General features: G+C 37.0%; 1 protein-coding gene and 1 non-coding gene across 2 annotated transcripts in view; one reads left to right on the top strand and one right to left on the bottom strand.

The window, feature by feature from the left end:
- Positions 13,377 to 13,449, top strand: TRNAK-UUU. Its single transcript has one exon. It is a non-coding gene; the product is annotated as a tRNA-Lys (tRNA).
- The window catches only part of LOC109822890 (14 kDa zinc-binding protein), a 4,935-nt gene continuing 2,116 nt past the window's right edge, over positions 13,615 to 16,433 (bottom strand). The window contains exons 3-6 of the mRNA XM_020389148.1: positions 16,099 to 16,185; positions 15,807 to 15,954; positions 13,899 to 14,016; positions 13,615 to 13,802 (exon numbers count right to left, since the gene is read on the bottom strand). Coding sequence (XP_020244737.1) covers positions 13,735 to 13,802; positions 13,899 to 14,016; positions 15,807 to 15,954; positions 16,099 to 16,185 — 421 coding nt within the window. The 3' untranslated portion in view covers positions 13,615 to 13,734. The remainder of the gene's footprint in view (positions 13,803 to 13,898; positions 14,017 to 15,806; positions 15,955 to 16,098; positions 16,186 to 16,433) is intronic.

Raw genomic sequence — 16,433 nt, 5'->3', positions numbered from 1 at the left:
ATCTAAAATACAAACTCCCACTAAAATGACTTATCCTGAAGAGATAAAACATTGTAGACGGTAAAAAATACCTCCGTGAACTTGCAAGAAATCCGCCTGTAAGAGGAAGTCGCCCAAAGCCACGCGAATTCACCCTTTATCACGACTCGCCTAACCGAGTCTGTAGTCAAATCCGCCAGCAAACCTCAAGGCCGCCGACACAGCCAGGTACCTGCTACCCCACGTGCTGAGGCGGGCTTTCCCACTCCTCTCGACCCAAAGGGAGAGTCGGACAAAACGCCAAATCAACCTGCACCCTCATAAATGCGACTTACCTCACTTGTCCAAACGAGAGGCGAGAGCCGCCGCCGCTCAGTGAGTTGGTCAGGTCCACTCGAGTACCTAACAGTCGTTGTCACACGTACGAGGAGGGGCTTTCCCATTCCTACATAACGTGATGCAAAACACGGCTCCTCGAATGACCGCTCATGGTACAGGTGAACAGTAGGATATCTCTGAGCAATGTATGGTTACATCCCATAATTCAGGGAACAGCAGAACTGTCTCTCTTTCATTTTAAGAGCCTCTTCCAATAACCTTTAAAAGAGGTCGAAAAACTCTGAGAAAAGGGAATCGAGACCAAGCTGTTTACATAATCCTTGCATTACAGCACCACTGCCTAGTTCTGAGCCCTGATCGTCGGCGAACTAGCAGATCCGAACTCCATCGACTCGAGCTTCTACTGCGTACTGAAGCTCCCCAGCAACCTGAACTAGCAGATCCGAACTCCATCGACTCGAGCTTCTACTGCGTACTGAAGCTCCCCAGCAACCTCGGTCGAACGGTCCAAGGGAAGAAGACTCGACACGAGCATCGAGCGAAGCATCCTGTAGCCACCAAAAGTCCCCACACTAAACAAAGAGGGCATTCCCTCTGCTTCTGTTGTAATTTTGATTTATTAGTTTGTAATAAACTTTCTTATCAATACAAACGAAGTTCCCTGTTTTCGGGAGATCAAAATTTACACCTACAAACACCAATATGAGCAGTGTGCTCATGAAAGACCTTAGGTGGTAATTCCTTAATCAGCGAATCCGCAATCATGGAGTTTGGCCTAATGTGTTCTATAGACACAAGTCCAATCTGAACTCTTTCTTTAACAACTAGGAACTTAATGTCTATATGTTTCGACTTCGTCGAGCTCCTGTTGTTGTTAGAATACAACACTACTGACTTGTTGTCACAAAATAATTTAAGCGGCCTTTCAACGCCGGCCTTTCAACGCTATCCATAATTCGCAACCCAGTGATAAAATTTCACAGCCATATTCCATGATTAGACGCCTCATAACATGCTACAAACTCAGCTGCCATGGTAGATGAAGCTATGAATGTCTGCTTAACACTATTCCAAGAGATGGATCCTTCAGCAACCAGGTAGATATAACCTGAAGTAGATTTCATGCTATATTGGCATCCAGTAAAATTTGAGTCAGAATACCCAATGATCTCTAACTAGTCCGACTTCCGATACGTGAGCATGTATTCTTTTGTTCTCTGTAAATACCTCAAGACTCGCTTGGCTACTTTCCAGTGATCCATTCCAGTATTACTTAAGTATCTGCCCAACATTTCAATTACGTACGCAATATTCAGACACTTACACACTTGAGCATACATTAGACTCCCCACTAATGACGCATAAGGAATTTGTTGCATCTCCTTAATCTCAAAATCCGGACGCGTACACACTTGAGCATACATTAAACTCCTCACTGCTGACGCATAAGGCATTGATTGAGACTGAATTTGTCTCCCTTGGCCACAGTGGTGTCATTTGGTTTATAATTTTACGCCAAATCTTTGAAAAACCTTATCGATATAGCTCTTTTGTGATAACCAAGTATACGCTGAGAGCGATTCTGGTGTATCTGTATGCCCAATACAAAAGAATCGTTCCCAAGATCTTTCATCTCAAATTTCTTTGATAGAAATCTTTTGGTTTTGTACAATAAGCCTATATCGTTGCTGGCAAGTAATATGTCATCGATATATAAAACCAGAAAAATATGTTTACTCTCACTGAACTTGTGGTATATAAAATCATCGACTACATTCATCTCAAAACCAATGAGATGATAACTTGATGAAACCATAATACCACTGATGAGAAGCTTGCTTAAGCCCATAGATGAATTTCTTTAATTTACAACTCATCTTCTTTGCATCTCCCAACACAAAATTTTTTGACTACACCATATAAATTGTTCCACACTTTGTATTTAAACTTTACTGCGTTCTAGTTTTCTTGTGCTGATTTTACTTAGTGAAAATCATATAACCGGCCCAAAAGTGTGTTTAAACTATGATCACGACATAGCACTTCATGTTCCTTCTATTTCACCTTTTGCTTCTTGATTTCTTCTATTTCCTCCTCGGTAGGTTGTTTGTTGTCTACACTTAGATTTAGAACTGCTATAGGCTACAAGCTGAGGATGTAGGAAATCTTTAATGCAGTAAGAAGGAACATCATCTTGTCTTGCCAACAAGAGAAATTGTTCACGTCAAATTGGTCCAATTTGACCATGTCCTAATTCATCACTTTGATTGACTCCGACTCAATTATAGCAGAATTATTTCTTTAAGATTCTTAGTAACACTAATCATAATAATAATGAGACAAAATTTGAGGCTCGAAGATCACTTTTCTTGAAGAAATATTCGCTCCACTTAGTAATCTAAATTTGCTTCAGGTTAAGCAAATAATCTTCTCGATATATAATTGATTATTAAAATTTTAAAAAGAAAATATGGAACATTTCACCAATTATCCATGAAACAAGGTTGTAAGACTGCATATTTTTTAAGAAAAGTTTGAGAAAAGTTGAAGTTTTAAGTATGAAAACATACGCTGTTTTTTTGGGTTGGGAGAGTTTCTTTAGTAATCACATATTTTCAAAGTATCCCTTAAAAATAAGGATCACTTTCCAACAACTAAGAAATAGTCATTTTCTAGCGGTCAAAAACTTTCAACTAATAGTTAATTTTTTTAATTTTGAATTTTAAAATAATTTTTGAAAATTAGATAAATAATAAAATAAAACTAAATTATAGCTTGAGCGACAACGGCAAGCGTGCAAAGTGCATCTAATAATCACGTCATACATATGCAGGTTTAGAAGTGATGCTTTGGCCTATTTATCAAAATTCAATAATCATTAAATGCTTTTAAACCTCTAAAATGATGCTCAAATATTCGATATGGGATTATTTGCTAACAAAATAAACAATTAGTTTAACTGAAAATAAATGAGTTATGAAAAATCAGGCCTGAACGGGGTGCAGTCGTGATACACTGCCCTAGAAGATAGAGGACCCGCCTGTCAACTTCTTCTCAACTTCCAATGTGGGACTATTCACAAGGCAAAATTGCCTTTTCCTTAAGAAATGCTAACAATCCCCCCCAAAAGGCAATATTGACAAAACAATTAGTAAAACATATATATATATATATATATATAGGTTGGGCAACCTTTTGTATCGTGAATTCGGGAAAGGTAGCTTCCGGCTTTGAACCTTTCCTTAGTGAGTTTGTCGCCACCTGAGGGACATAATGGACTAAGCCTTGAATTAGGGCCCTTGAATCAGGTATTGACAAAAACACACACAATACACTTCATCTATTGAGCAAAGCGGGTTGAGCGTTAAAAGGCCATGCTCACAATAACCGACTCATGAGAGTTTCTAGGGGTTAGTTTAGTCCAGCCCCCCCCAACCGCGGCCATCACGATTCCTCTCACGTAGGTAAGTCCTCAAAGGGTACTACAGCTGTTTATTTAATACCCCCCAATAATACATGCGTTGGACTTATTAAGAGTAAAACTCAGCCTAACCAGCTGTATCATAGGAGCATCGTCATCATAGAGAAGGGGTAGTAGCTCACACTACATAATGATATATGAATATATATATGGGTCGATGCTCCACCCGAGTATCACTAGTCCAGCTTGTTTCTACCACATTGAACCGACATTGGGACAACGTCTCCAAATAAGGGTTGGGTTCCCACTGTCAGTGACCTCTTTAATGGACTTAACCCCATCTCCCTCGATGAATCCAGGACTACACTCCTGGATAATCCCTTAGTCAAAGGGTCAGCAATATTTTTCTCAGACTTTACAAAATCCAAGATCACAACTTTGCCTAACAGGCGTTGTACAGACTTATATCTTATTTGAATATGTCTGTTGAGTTTTTTATTTACATGTACTTGCTTTAGAAGCTCTATGGTAGATCTAGAATCAGAATGAATGGAAATTGGAGGAAAAGGTTTAGGGACCAAAGGAAGTTCAGAGATAAGATCTTTTAACCATTCGGCTTCTGAGCAAGTAGTATCAAGTGCAATCAATTCAGATTCCATGGTGCTCCTGGCAATTACTGTTTGCTTACATGATTTCCAGGATACAGCAGCACCACCAAAAAGAAATACATACCCAGATGTTGACTTTACACTGTTGGAATCTGTGACCCAATTGGCGTCACTATACCCTTCAATGGCATCAGGGTATCCAGTGTAAGTTAAGCAATAGTCAACTGTCCCTTTTAAGTATTTAAATACTCTTTCTAAGGCAGACCAATGATCTGGGTTAGGGTTACTGGTATACCGACTCAATCTCCCTACAGCATAAGCTATATCGGGTCTAGTCCGGTTTGATATGTATAAAAGGGATCCAATCATTTGGGAATATTTCAATTGAGAGACAGGTTCACCTTCATTTTTCTTCAAAGGTATAGAAGAATCATATGGTGTGGAAACAGATTTAAAGTTATGAAAGTTGAATTTGATCAGCATTTTCTCAATACTGTGAGAAAGACTCAAGGATATTCCTCTAGTGTCTCTAGTGATTTTCATTCCAAGTATCATATCGGCAAGACCTAAGTCTTTCATGTCAAAATTTTTGGAGAGATAATCCTTAACTTTTAAGATTAGTTCAAGAGTAGTTCCAAAGATAAGGATATCATCAACATAGAGACATAGGATAACATAGTCATTGTTTATCACTTTTGAATAAACACATTTGTCGTGTTCATTCACCGTGAATCCATATTGTGCAATGACTTTGTTAAATTTCTGGTGCCATTGTTTAGGAGCTTGTTTAAGACCATACAGAGATTTAACAAGTTTACAGACTTTGTTTTCCTGACCCTTGGTAATGAAGCCTTCAGGTTGGTGCATATAAATTTCTTCATCTAGATCACCATTCAGGAAAGCAGTCTTGACATCCATCTGATGTATGATCAGTTTGTGGATAGCAGCAAAGGCTAAAAGAATTCTGATAGTAGAAATTCGGGCTACAGGAGAATAGGTATCAAAGTAATCAATGCCCTTTTTCTGAGTATAGCCTTTAGCTACTAATCTAGCTTTAAATTTATCTATGGAACCATCAGCTCTAAGTTTCTTTTTGAATATCCACTTACAGCCAACAGGATTACAGCCTGGAGGTAGGTCAGTGAGTATCCAAGTATGGTTTTCCATGATAGATTTAATCTCATTATCAATGGCTTCTTTCCAGAAAGGAGATTCAGGTGAATCCATTGCTTCTTGAAATGAGCTTGGATCACCTTCAACAAGAAAGGTAAAGAAGTCTTCTCCAAAATCCTTTTGAATTCTACCTCTTTTGCTTCTTCGAGGCTCAATGTCAAAAGGTTGGGAAGAACTAGATGATGGAAGATCAGAAGGAATAGATGTTCTAGAATTTTCTGAGATTTTGGATTTGAAAGGAAAGATATTTTCAAAGAAGACTGCATCTCTAGCTTCAATGATAGTGTTGTTGGATATGTCACTGATTTCAGAGTTAATGACTAGAAATCTATTAACATTGCTATCTAGTGCATATCCAATGAAAGCAGCATCAATAGTTTTGGAACCAATTTTCCTCTTCTTAGGTTCGGGAATAGCTACCTTAGCCAAGCAACCCCAAACTCGGAAGAAGTTTAGATTAGGAGATCTCCCCTTCCAATATTCATAAGGAGTTGTATTGGAATTTCTTTGGGGAATCCTATTGAGAATAAAACAAGCAGAGAGAAGAGCTTCACCCCAGAGATTTTCAGGTGCTCCTGAACTGAGTAACATACAGTTTACCATGTCCATTAGGGTTCTGTTTTTTCGTTCAGCTACCCCGTTAGACTGTGGTGTATAGGGAGCAGTAACCTCATGAATAATACCGTGTTCTTGGCAAAATTCAGTCATATAATTTGAGGTATACTCCCCCCCACGATCAGATCTTAGGATCTTGATCTTCCTGTCTAATTGGTTCTCAGACTCAGCTTTATAGACCTTAAACCTATCTAGGACTTCATCTTTAGTCCTGAGAAGATATGTGAAACAATATCTGGAGTGATCGTCTATAAAGGTCACAAAATATCTCCTACCCCCTCGGGTGAGAACTCGATTCGAGTCACACACATCACTATGAATTAATTCGAGGGGCTCAGAGTTTCTAGTTATAGACTTGAAGGGTTTTTTTGTGTGTTTCCCTTGAACACAAATCTCACACTTGGATGAGAGGTCAATAGATGATTTAGGAATAAGATTCAAATTGATCATTTTCTGTAAAGTTTGAAAATTGACATGTCCAAGTCGTCCATGCCAGACATCACAAGATTCAACAATTTGAATAACAGGAGACTTAGAATTTTCATTAGAACTGGAATTGATTACATTGAGTTTGAAAAGGCCATTACAGATAAAACCTTTTCCTATAAAATTATTACTCTTTGTAATCACAAATCTGTTGGATTCTTTTACAATCCTATAACCAGTTCTAAGAAGAAGAGATTCACTAATCAAATTTCGACGGAGAGAAGGAACAAGGTAGACGCCTTGCAGATGTAGGGCTTTCCCAGAAGTCATAGTGAGCTTTATACTTCCACTTCCTATTATTGGTTTAGTGGAGTCATCTGCTAAGCTTATGCTTCCTCCACGTGATTCCTGATAATTTGAAAACCAAGAGCGATCATTACAGACGTGTATATTTGCTCCGGAATCCAGATACCAATCAGTGGAAGAAGTTAGAGAATTTACAAGATGAGGTGATGGGGCTAACCTGAAGGAGGTTGGATTCTCTTCAATCATATTAACTTTATTTGATCCATTTCCTTTAGGGGCAGGTTTAGCCGGTTCCTTCTTCCGAAAGAAACAGTTGGAAGAAATGTGGTTGGTTCTACCACAGACAAAGCAGAACTTTCCATCAGACTTATGGCTGGAAGAATTGGAATTGGAAGAATTTGATTTGAAGGAAGATTTATTGAAAGATTGTTGGTTTTTCTTGAATTTCTTCCATTTGGGTTTGAAATTTCTAGATTTAGGCTTTTCCTCTACCAAGTTTACTTTAGCTTTTGATTCATTCTTGGTTTTGGAATTTAGCCTATGCTGGTCTTCAATACGAATGGCCTTGAGGGCCTCAGTTAAGGTTAGATCTCCTTGCTTGTGTCGGAGATCTCCAGCAAATCTAGACCAGGAAGGAGGGAGTTTATCAATCAAACAGGAAACTTTATAGTCATCAGTAAAAGTGTTTCCTTTTGATTGGAGATGACGGATGAAATCTAAAAATTCATGAATTTGTTCATTAATGGGCTTGTCATCTACCATCATGAACTTATTGAAGGACGAAGAGGTGAAACGCAGAATTCCGGCATCATCATAGCCATATTCTGCTTCAAGAGCTTGCCATAGGTCTTTTGCACTTTTGAACTCATAGTATATGTCATAAAGGTTGTCTGCAAGTGCACTAAGAATTCTATGACAACAATGATAATTAATATCTTCTGGTTTCATAGAGCTAGAAAGAGAGCTAGCACCTGAACCAGAAGTGGAAGGAACAGACTGTTCAGGATCAGGAGTCAAAGGTTGAGTACCACTAGTAGAAGACTCAGGAAAGTCAATGGCTGATAAGAGACCTAAGGTAGTGAGCCAGTATCTCATCTGATTAGCCCACCGTTTATAGTTGATACCGGTGAACTTCTCAGGTTTGACACTTTTTGAATGATCAATTGCCATAAGTCCAATTTTAATATCTTCTGGTTTCATAGAGCTAGAAAGAGAGCTAGCACCTGAACCAGAAGTGGAAGGAACAGACTGTTCAGGATCAGGAGTCAAAGGTTGAGTACCACTAGTAGAAGACTCAGGAAAGTCAATGGCTGATAAGAGACCTAAGGTAGTGAGCCAGTATCTCATCTGATTAGCCCACCGTTTATAGTTGATACCGGTGAACTTCTCAGGTTTGACACTTTTTGAATGATCAATTGCCATAAGTCCAATTTGAGTTTTACTAGTCTAGGTAGTTGAAATCTGAACGGGGTGAGAATTTTATTAATACTACTAGACCAGAAACTTAATTAAACCTGCTCTTAACCAAAAACTCTAAAAGTGAAAAGATTAAAGTTTTACTCGGGTAGTTTGGCCAGGTAAGGATAGTACTAGAGGTTGATCAATGATCGATTAAGTACCTCGTTTCTTGCAGAGCGCTTTATGCAACCCTTAAACCTTTCCTTAGACACCAACTAATCCAAGAAAACTTGAACCGGTTCACTTAAAGAATTTTTTTTTTTTTTATGACAGATACTGAATATGAAAATTGACAGATATAAAATTCAGTACTATTGCAGTAAAATAATTTGTTAACTACTTAGATGCAAAAGGTTACCAAATTAAAACAGTTAAACAAATATGAAATTCGGGTGAACAGTAACAATTTTTTTTTTTTTAATATATATTTATTTTCAGATTTAAATTAACAGCAATAAATAATCTATCTTCTAGATTGCTAACAAAATAAACAATTAGTTTAACTGAAAATAAATGAGTTATGAAAAATCAGGCCTGAACGGGGTGCAGTCGTGATACACTGCCCTAGAAGATAGAGGACCCGCCTGTCGCCCTGGCGTAGTTGATCCTCCCCCCTAGCGGTAAAAGCCCCCCGGAAACGGCCGGCCTCTCTACTCGGGCGCGAGTAGCAGAGCTTCTGCTCAGATGAAGATGATTGCCCAAAAATAATCCTCAAAATATGTAGCCGAAAATCTTTGAGTACTAAGAGTAGCAGAAGGAGGAAGAGGGAGCTATGAAATTCTTTGTGAATTTCTGTGTGTTTTCCCGAATGAACTCTGCCTCCTTATATAGCCTCATGAACCAGTAACCGATGCTGAATCTCCTCGTCCGTTGGGCGTAAATCACGCAAAACCCGAGTGCGGTGCGGCGTAGCGTGGCGCGCGCGTCGTGGCGTGGCGAGGCGAGGCGTGCGTGCGCGCGCGCGTGTGTGGAGAAAGAGCTCAAACACTAGTAGGCCCAAAACATTACTCAAAGCCCATTAGGAAGTGAACCATTATAAACCACTTGAACTTCTCTTCAACTTCCAATGTGGGACTATTCACAATTGCCTTTTCCTTAAGAAAATGCTAACATTATTTTGTTTTTTTTTTTACAAACAACTACTAACACTTTGTTTAGGTGATTGGTGATGAGAGGGTGAGTATGGTGATCAACTTCACTTGATGGTTTGTTTGAGTAGATCTTGTTATGAATGATCGGTATCTAAAAAATACAATTTGTGGTTTACCTTTGAGCAAACTGCAGCTATGATTTTGATCAGCAAGAGGCTTAATATGCTGTATATGCGGAGTTTATTCTGGATTATACTATGATATATTTGTTGTGGTTGTTTCTACTATTGAGTTTTGAGAATATTTCTAATTTCTATAGTGTGACTTGAGTGGTTATCGTACATTGTTACTTGAGTAGTTCTTGTTTCCTTGAGGGGTCTGTGATCTTTTAGTTTATCGCGGTATATTTTAGGTTTTTTCCCCTCTCTTGTACATCTCATACATTTCTTTCAATAGAACAGAGGGGTTCATTTTCACTCTATTTCTAGTAAATCATTTCGTGCGATAAGGTCTATGCACCAAAGATTATGTGTTTCGTTGGTTTGTTTGTAATGCAAAATGAAACGTATGCTTATGTTCAGTCTATTTGCTTGTTGAAAATTTTGAATCCAGTGATTTAGTTGTGTAACATCAAGCATTTACTTTGTAGCTGATTGCATCTTTACTTCCATTGTTTTCTTAATCCATTTTTAATGAAAATACTGGCTCAGGCCCATCACTGATCACCTCCTTGTGAAAATAAAGTTGATGAATAATACAGTTTTGGTTTTCGTTTTGCAGCAAAAAGTTGGTTTTCAATAGGATTATCAGATGAAGCAATAGTAAAGGACAATTTGAAAATAAAAGATATCAGGGTTAAATGTAATCCTTTTTTATAAGTTAACACAAAACAAGGTTAAAAGTCAACATGTTAACGTTACATTTTTTTTTAGGGAAAATCTTCTTTTAACCCAAAGTTTTACTCCAACTTATTTTTAAACCCACCTTCTTTCATTATGATCCATACACCCAAAATACAACACCCACTTATTTATAAACCCAAAGTATCACTTATTTATAAACCCAAAGTATCAAATACACCATATTTTTGATGCTCCTCCCACTCAAAAAACCCCTAAAACACTCAAAAACACTCGACTACTGACGCATCGTGTTTATTGGCCGATTATCCACCACGTCGGGCCGTCCTCGTTGAATTTCGAAGCTTCAGGCAAAGTATAGCACTTTACGGGAAAGTATAGCACCTTATGGCCAAAATATAGCACCTTATGATAAAGTATAGCACCTTATGGGCAAAGTATAGCACCTTAAGGTCAAAGTATAGCACCTTATGCTCTCTAAAAATTCTGCACATCAAGTTGTCGAGAACCATTTTAGTTTTTTTCCCCGCAACGAAAACATTCGACGCATCGTATTTATTGGCCAATCATCTACCGCGTCGGGCGGTCCTCGCTGAATTTCGAAGCTTCAGGCAAAGTATAGCACTTTACGGGAAAGTATAGCACTTTATGGCCAAAGTATAGCACCTTATGACAAAGTATAGCACCTTATGGGAAAAGTATAGCACCTTATGCCCAAAGTATAGCACCTTATGCTCTCTGAAAATTCTGCAGCTTTGAAATTTAGCGAGGACCGCCTGAGAGATAAGGTGCTATAATTTGGGTATAAGGTGCTATACTTTGCCTATAAGGTGCTATATTTTGCCATAAGGTACTATATTTTGCCATAATGTGCTATACTTTGGTCATAAGGTGCTATATTTCCCTATAAAGTGCTATACTTTGCCTGAAGTTTCGAAATTCAGCGAGGACCGCCCGACGCGGTAGATGATTGGCCAATAAATACGATGCGTCGATCGTCGAATGTTTTCGTTGCGGGGAAAAAAACTAAAATGGTTCTCGACAACTTGATGTGCAGAATTTTTAGAGAGCATAAGGTGCTATACTTTGACCTTAAGGTGCTATACTTTGCCTATAAGGTGCTATACTTTGCCATAAGGTGCTATACTTTGGTCATAAGGTGCTATACTTTCCCGTAAAGTGCTATACTTTGCCTGAAGCTTCGAAATTCAACGAGGACAGCCCGACGCGGTGGATAATCGGCCAATAAACACGATGCGTCAGTAGTCGAGTGTTTTTGAGTGTTTTAGGGTTTTTTTGAGTGGGAGGAGCACCAGAAATATGGTGTATTTGATACTTTGGGTTTATAAATAAGTGATACTTTGGGTTTATAAATAAGTGGGTGTTGTATTTTGGGTGTATGGATCATAATGAAAGAAGATGGGTTTAAAAATAAGTTGAAGTAAAACTTTGGGTTAAAAAAAGATTTTCCCTTTTTTGGGTTAATAGGTCATACCAAAAACACAAGAATATAAACAACTTCATCCTTGCTAACTTTTCTAGGATAATGATTATCATGTTAAAGTTTAACCCTTTATTCTTTAACCTCTACCGAACGAGACCTTAGGATGTTTAAGTGTTGCAAAATGCGACTCATGGTATTTAAGTGCCAAACAAGGGAAACTTTAAGGTATTTAAGAGCAATTTAGCCCATTTTTAAATTATGGATGTACTCCATGAACTTATGGTAAATTAATATCAGTTTCATCCTCACATGAAAGTAATTTAGAGGGGGTTGGGTAAGGCTTATTTTTTGAACCTTATAAATTATGCTAATGTTTAGTGACTTTTGGCTTTTATGATAAAAATGCTATAAAAATTATTTGGATAGAACAGTAATTTATTTGGTCAAGTTTAGGTTATTTAGGTGAGTCGACAAACTAGTTTTTTTAAAAACCAGGGTATATCAGCTTTTTAAAATGGGACTTATAAGTTAACTTTTTTGGTATTTTATCAAATAGGTATAGAAATAAAAAAAGCTAACTTAAAAGCTAGTTTGACCAAAAAATAAGTTTTCCCAAACACCCTCTTAGTCTCCTCCCCTATCTCATTTAAAATAAGAAATTGGTATCTCAACATTATAATTGAAATTTACACTAAAAGTAAGTGTGTTGCGTATTAGAACTAAATTTATAGAGCTCGTAGTGAATGTATCAATTTGTACAAGATATATATATATATTATATAAATACTAATAATTATGTATATGTATCAATTGGTTCAATATATATATATAACCACACGATTGCAGATCCTCTCTAATTAGACGGTAATTGGAGAGGGTCCAATTCCTCTAACCCCGCCATTTATCTCTAATTTAATAGATAAGATAATGCCGCATGGGATTGCCACAATTAAACTTGTGGTTTTGAAAACTACCATTGTGGATTCGGTGGATATCATTTAATTTTTAACAAATCATGTTCCAAGTGTCTTTATTTCTAATCATTAGTTAATTATATGCATCGCTCGTTTCTAATTCAATATTTCTTTTAGCAATTCATATTCACGCAAAGTCAATAACCAACAAATAGAAAGTTTAAGAAATTAAAATTTGATGCATAATAAAAAATAATAATAAATATATACATTAAAAAATCTGATGAGTGTTCCTGTCGGATCACGTCCCTAAGTATTCCTGTACGCACATTGACAAAAAAATGCATGATTATAAGAATCATAAATAAATAAAAAATAACTGTAAATAATTCAATTTTGAGAGAGAATTGTTTTGTTGATATCTAATTGGAGAGGTTAATTAGAAAGTTGTTTGTAGAAATATTTGAATTTATTAAAAATTATATAATATTACAAAATTCATCATGGTGGTTTTACAAACCACTAGTTTAATTGTAGTAATCCGATGTGGTATTATCTCGTCTTTTGATTTAAAAATATATAATAAATATTAGAGGAATTAAACACTCTCCAAATACCATCTAATTGGAGAGATTCCTAAACACTAATATGAAAAAATATTTTTACCCGCATGAGAGCAACAGCTATCATTATGTCACTATTTTATAATTCTAGCTAGATAAAATGATACATACACCAGCCAGCCGTCTTAGCTCAGCCGGTAGAGCGCACGGCTTTTAACCGTGTGGTCGTGGGTTCGATTCCCACAGACGGCGTTCTTATTTTATTTTTTATTTATAATCTATATCAAATTTTTAAGCTAAATTTTACTTTTATCAAACGCCATATTTATTCCAAGAAATAGTGCCATATTTAAAAGTGACCTTTTTTAATAAAATTTACTTTTATCAAGTGCCATATTTATTCCTAAAAAAAAGGGATGCCATGCTTAAAAGTGGCTTATTGCAAATAAGTGAAATTAGAAGGTTCACACACTAGATAAGAGAGGAATGAAAACAACACATAAACCAACTTGGTTAACAAAAAAAACAAAAGGACATTTAGCCAGGAGGCCATTTCATCTGCCTGCCGCCAAGTATATGCAAGTGAAGGTGATAGACTGATTGACCTGAGTTAGCATAAGATATCAAACGTCAAACAGAGAACAGAAACAGTTGCAATTTAAAACATGAGTGAAAGCAAGCTAGTATGAATGAGAGCTTACATCCACCAGGTCCATTGTTGATAACTACACGAAATCCATCCAATATGCCTTCCTTTTCTGCAACTACTTTTGCAGTGTAGAGAAGGTGACCGAGTATCACGCTGTGCCTTGGTTCAGCCTGAATGATGAGATAAGCACATTAAATTTTATACATTAAAGGCCCCCCTTGGACCGAATAAAAATAAATAACGATGAGTTTCCCATCGACTACAAACTTATGACCCCTTAATTCTCACCACAGTTTCATGGTTTTGGTTACTGAAACAGACCTGAAGATCAAAGTAACTCATGCTCAAATTGAAGTGAAATTTTTATTAGAATACCTTGCATACAAGCAGGCTGTTCTGAGTCATTCATGAGGAGAGTAGAGTTACAGAGTTTTCAACTGCCTCCTTGTGATTCAAAACACCATGAACGCAAATGTTCTAATAAGATTTATATTCTTCGAATCATGCCAATGCACATTTAAAGTGGAGTTAAAAGGGGGAAAAAGTGCCATACTGTAAAGTAACTATGTTGTACTTTTAGCCCATGAAAAGGACCATCGACATGTTGAAGCACCCCACAACTTTAAATCATAAACTCACGTTACAACTTCAGAGTTTGCATACAGTAGAAGAGTCTTAAGACGAAAGAATAAAACGAAAGAGGCGAAGAAAAGGTGGGGAAAACTGGCCTTCCATTAAGAAATATACACTCGGTAGGCATATGCAGTAGCACCTTTCGGACCTGACCTTTCAATGTAACACAAGATAACCAATAGACAGTAGACTTCTCCATAGATAAACTCCAGAACATAGGAATATGCAGCTAACTACTTAGGCTTCAACAGCTTAACTGGATGCTTATCAAGTTGACTAGGCAATAAAATAATGAAAATAAATAGTTACTGAATCTAGCAAATCGAACCAGAACATAACCATTAGGCTGCATCCAAGCAGTTGAGATTGCACTACAGAATCTTTGGCGAGTATTTCTATTAAGGGAGATGTTAGTATCCAAAAGGCGGAAGCTTTCTTGCAACTTATTAACTGCCTAAGACATAAAAATATAAATTTTGACAACTTAGATAACTGTCAATCCCTTTTGCTATCCCTCAGCTCTCCCTTTTGCTATCCCTCAGCTCTTTATGTGAGATAAATTTTCATCAGTTAAGGTTGAGAGAAACTTCGTCTAAGAAACAAAGATGGCAGGCAGGCTGAAATCAACAGGCACTTGTGATTATGGCCTTAACCAAATGGGATCATCAAACTGACTAGTGTACTGTGTTCTTTATTTGCGTGCGTGTTACTATAATAATCTATATAGTGTAACTAAAGTAGAATGTGACCTCGGAGACCTTATGACTCCTATCCATTCTTGTGGCATTTAAAAGAAACGGATATAGAGACTACAATATTTGGCCCCTACCAACTTGGTACGAAGTAAACCTTTTTTGTGTCCATACGAAAATTTTAAGAAAAATATTGTTCTCATTACACCACTCCGCACCATAGCGCACCTTCACATTTGAAATGAAAAAAAAATGTTTTGAACAACACTAAGGGTTGCATTTATGTATATGGTAATTCACATACAGATGTTTGCTTTTCTTGTGAAATGGGTTTTTGACAAAATCCTGCTTTCAAAATGGTTACAATTATCAAGTACACATTAGAAAATTTACAATTCTATCAATGAGACAAGCTAACCAAATAGGACATAGAAGTACACGATATAGCCGTCCAGTCCATCTTCATGAATAAGGTTTAACATGAACATGAATGTCAAAAAATGAGCATGCCCAGTCACGTTACCAGTCACGTTAATTTCATTTTCATAAAATTTGCACAAGGGATGATGAGCACTAGTTTCATTCTACCAAATTAACATATCAGTTAATAGATGAGAAGATGAATTACAGTATACCTTTCCTAGTTGAGTTAATCCATCCCTTAACTTGGGGATAAGTACAACATGAACAGGAGCCTGTGGATTAATATCCCGGAAAGCCAACACTTTCTCATCCTCATAGACGATTGTTGAAGGAATTTCCTTTGCTATAATCTTGTCAAATCTGATAGAAAAGACTTAACATATTAAGCTGTCTGTGCCACGATATTACATAAACAAAGTTAACACATATTCATAGTGAGCTTAGAATGATGGTTTATCTCATCAAATGAACTATTACTGAACACAGTATGGAAAAATATCTTACATAGTGGGTCCTCCGCTATCTACACTGGCTGCAGCTGCTCTGGCAGAAGCCTCTTCATCTATAGAGGCACTAATAAGGCGTGTACATCTGTAACAGAGGACAATAAATTGCAATGGAGATGATTATTCTAAAGCAGAACAAGATAATGGATTAATAACAAAGTAACTGTTTTCAAGTTAAAACATCAAGAAAGTATTAACTTTGCAAGTAAGTGATTCATGTTCCAAGTTGACAAAATCGACAAATTGGCACATTAATAATAATTAGGGAAAGGGTACTAATAGTTCACGGATGCAAAGGGAGCTAAGCTAAGTAGCATCAAGATCCAAGAAAAA

This window comes from Asparagus officinalis, chromosome 8 (genome assembly GCF_001876935.1).
Source record: "Asparagus officinalis chromosome 8, Aspof.V1, whole genome shotgun sequence".
In the NCBI taxonomy this organism is placed as follows: Eukaryota; Viridiplantae; Streptophyta; class Magnoliopsida; order Asparagales; family Asparagaceae; genus Asparagus; species Asparagus officinalis.
This window is presented reverse-complemented; position numbering and strand designations above follow the sequence as displayed.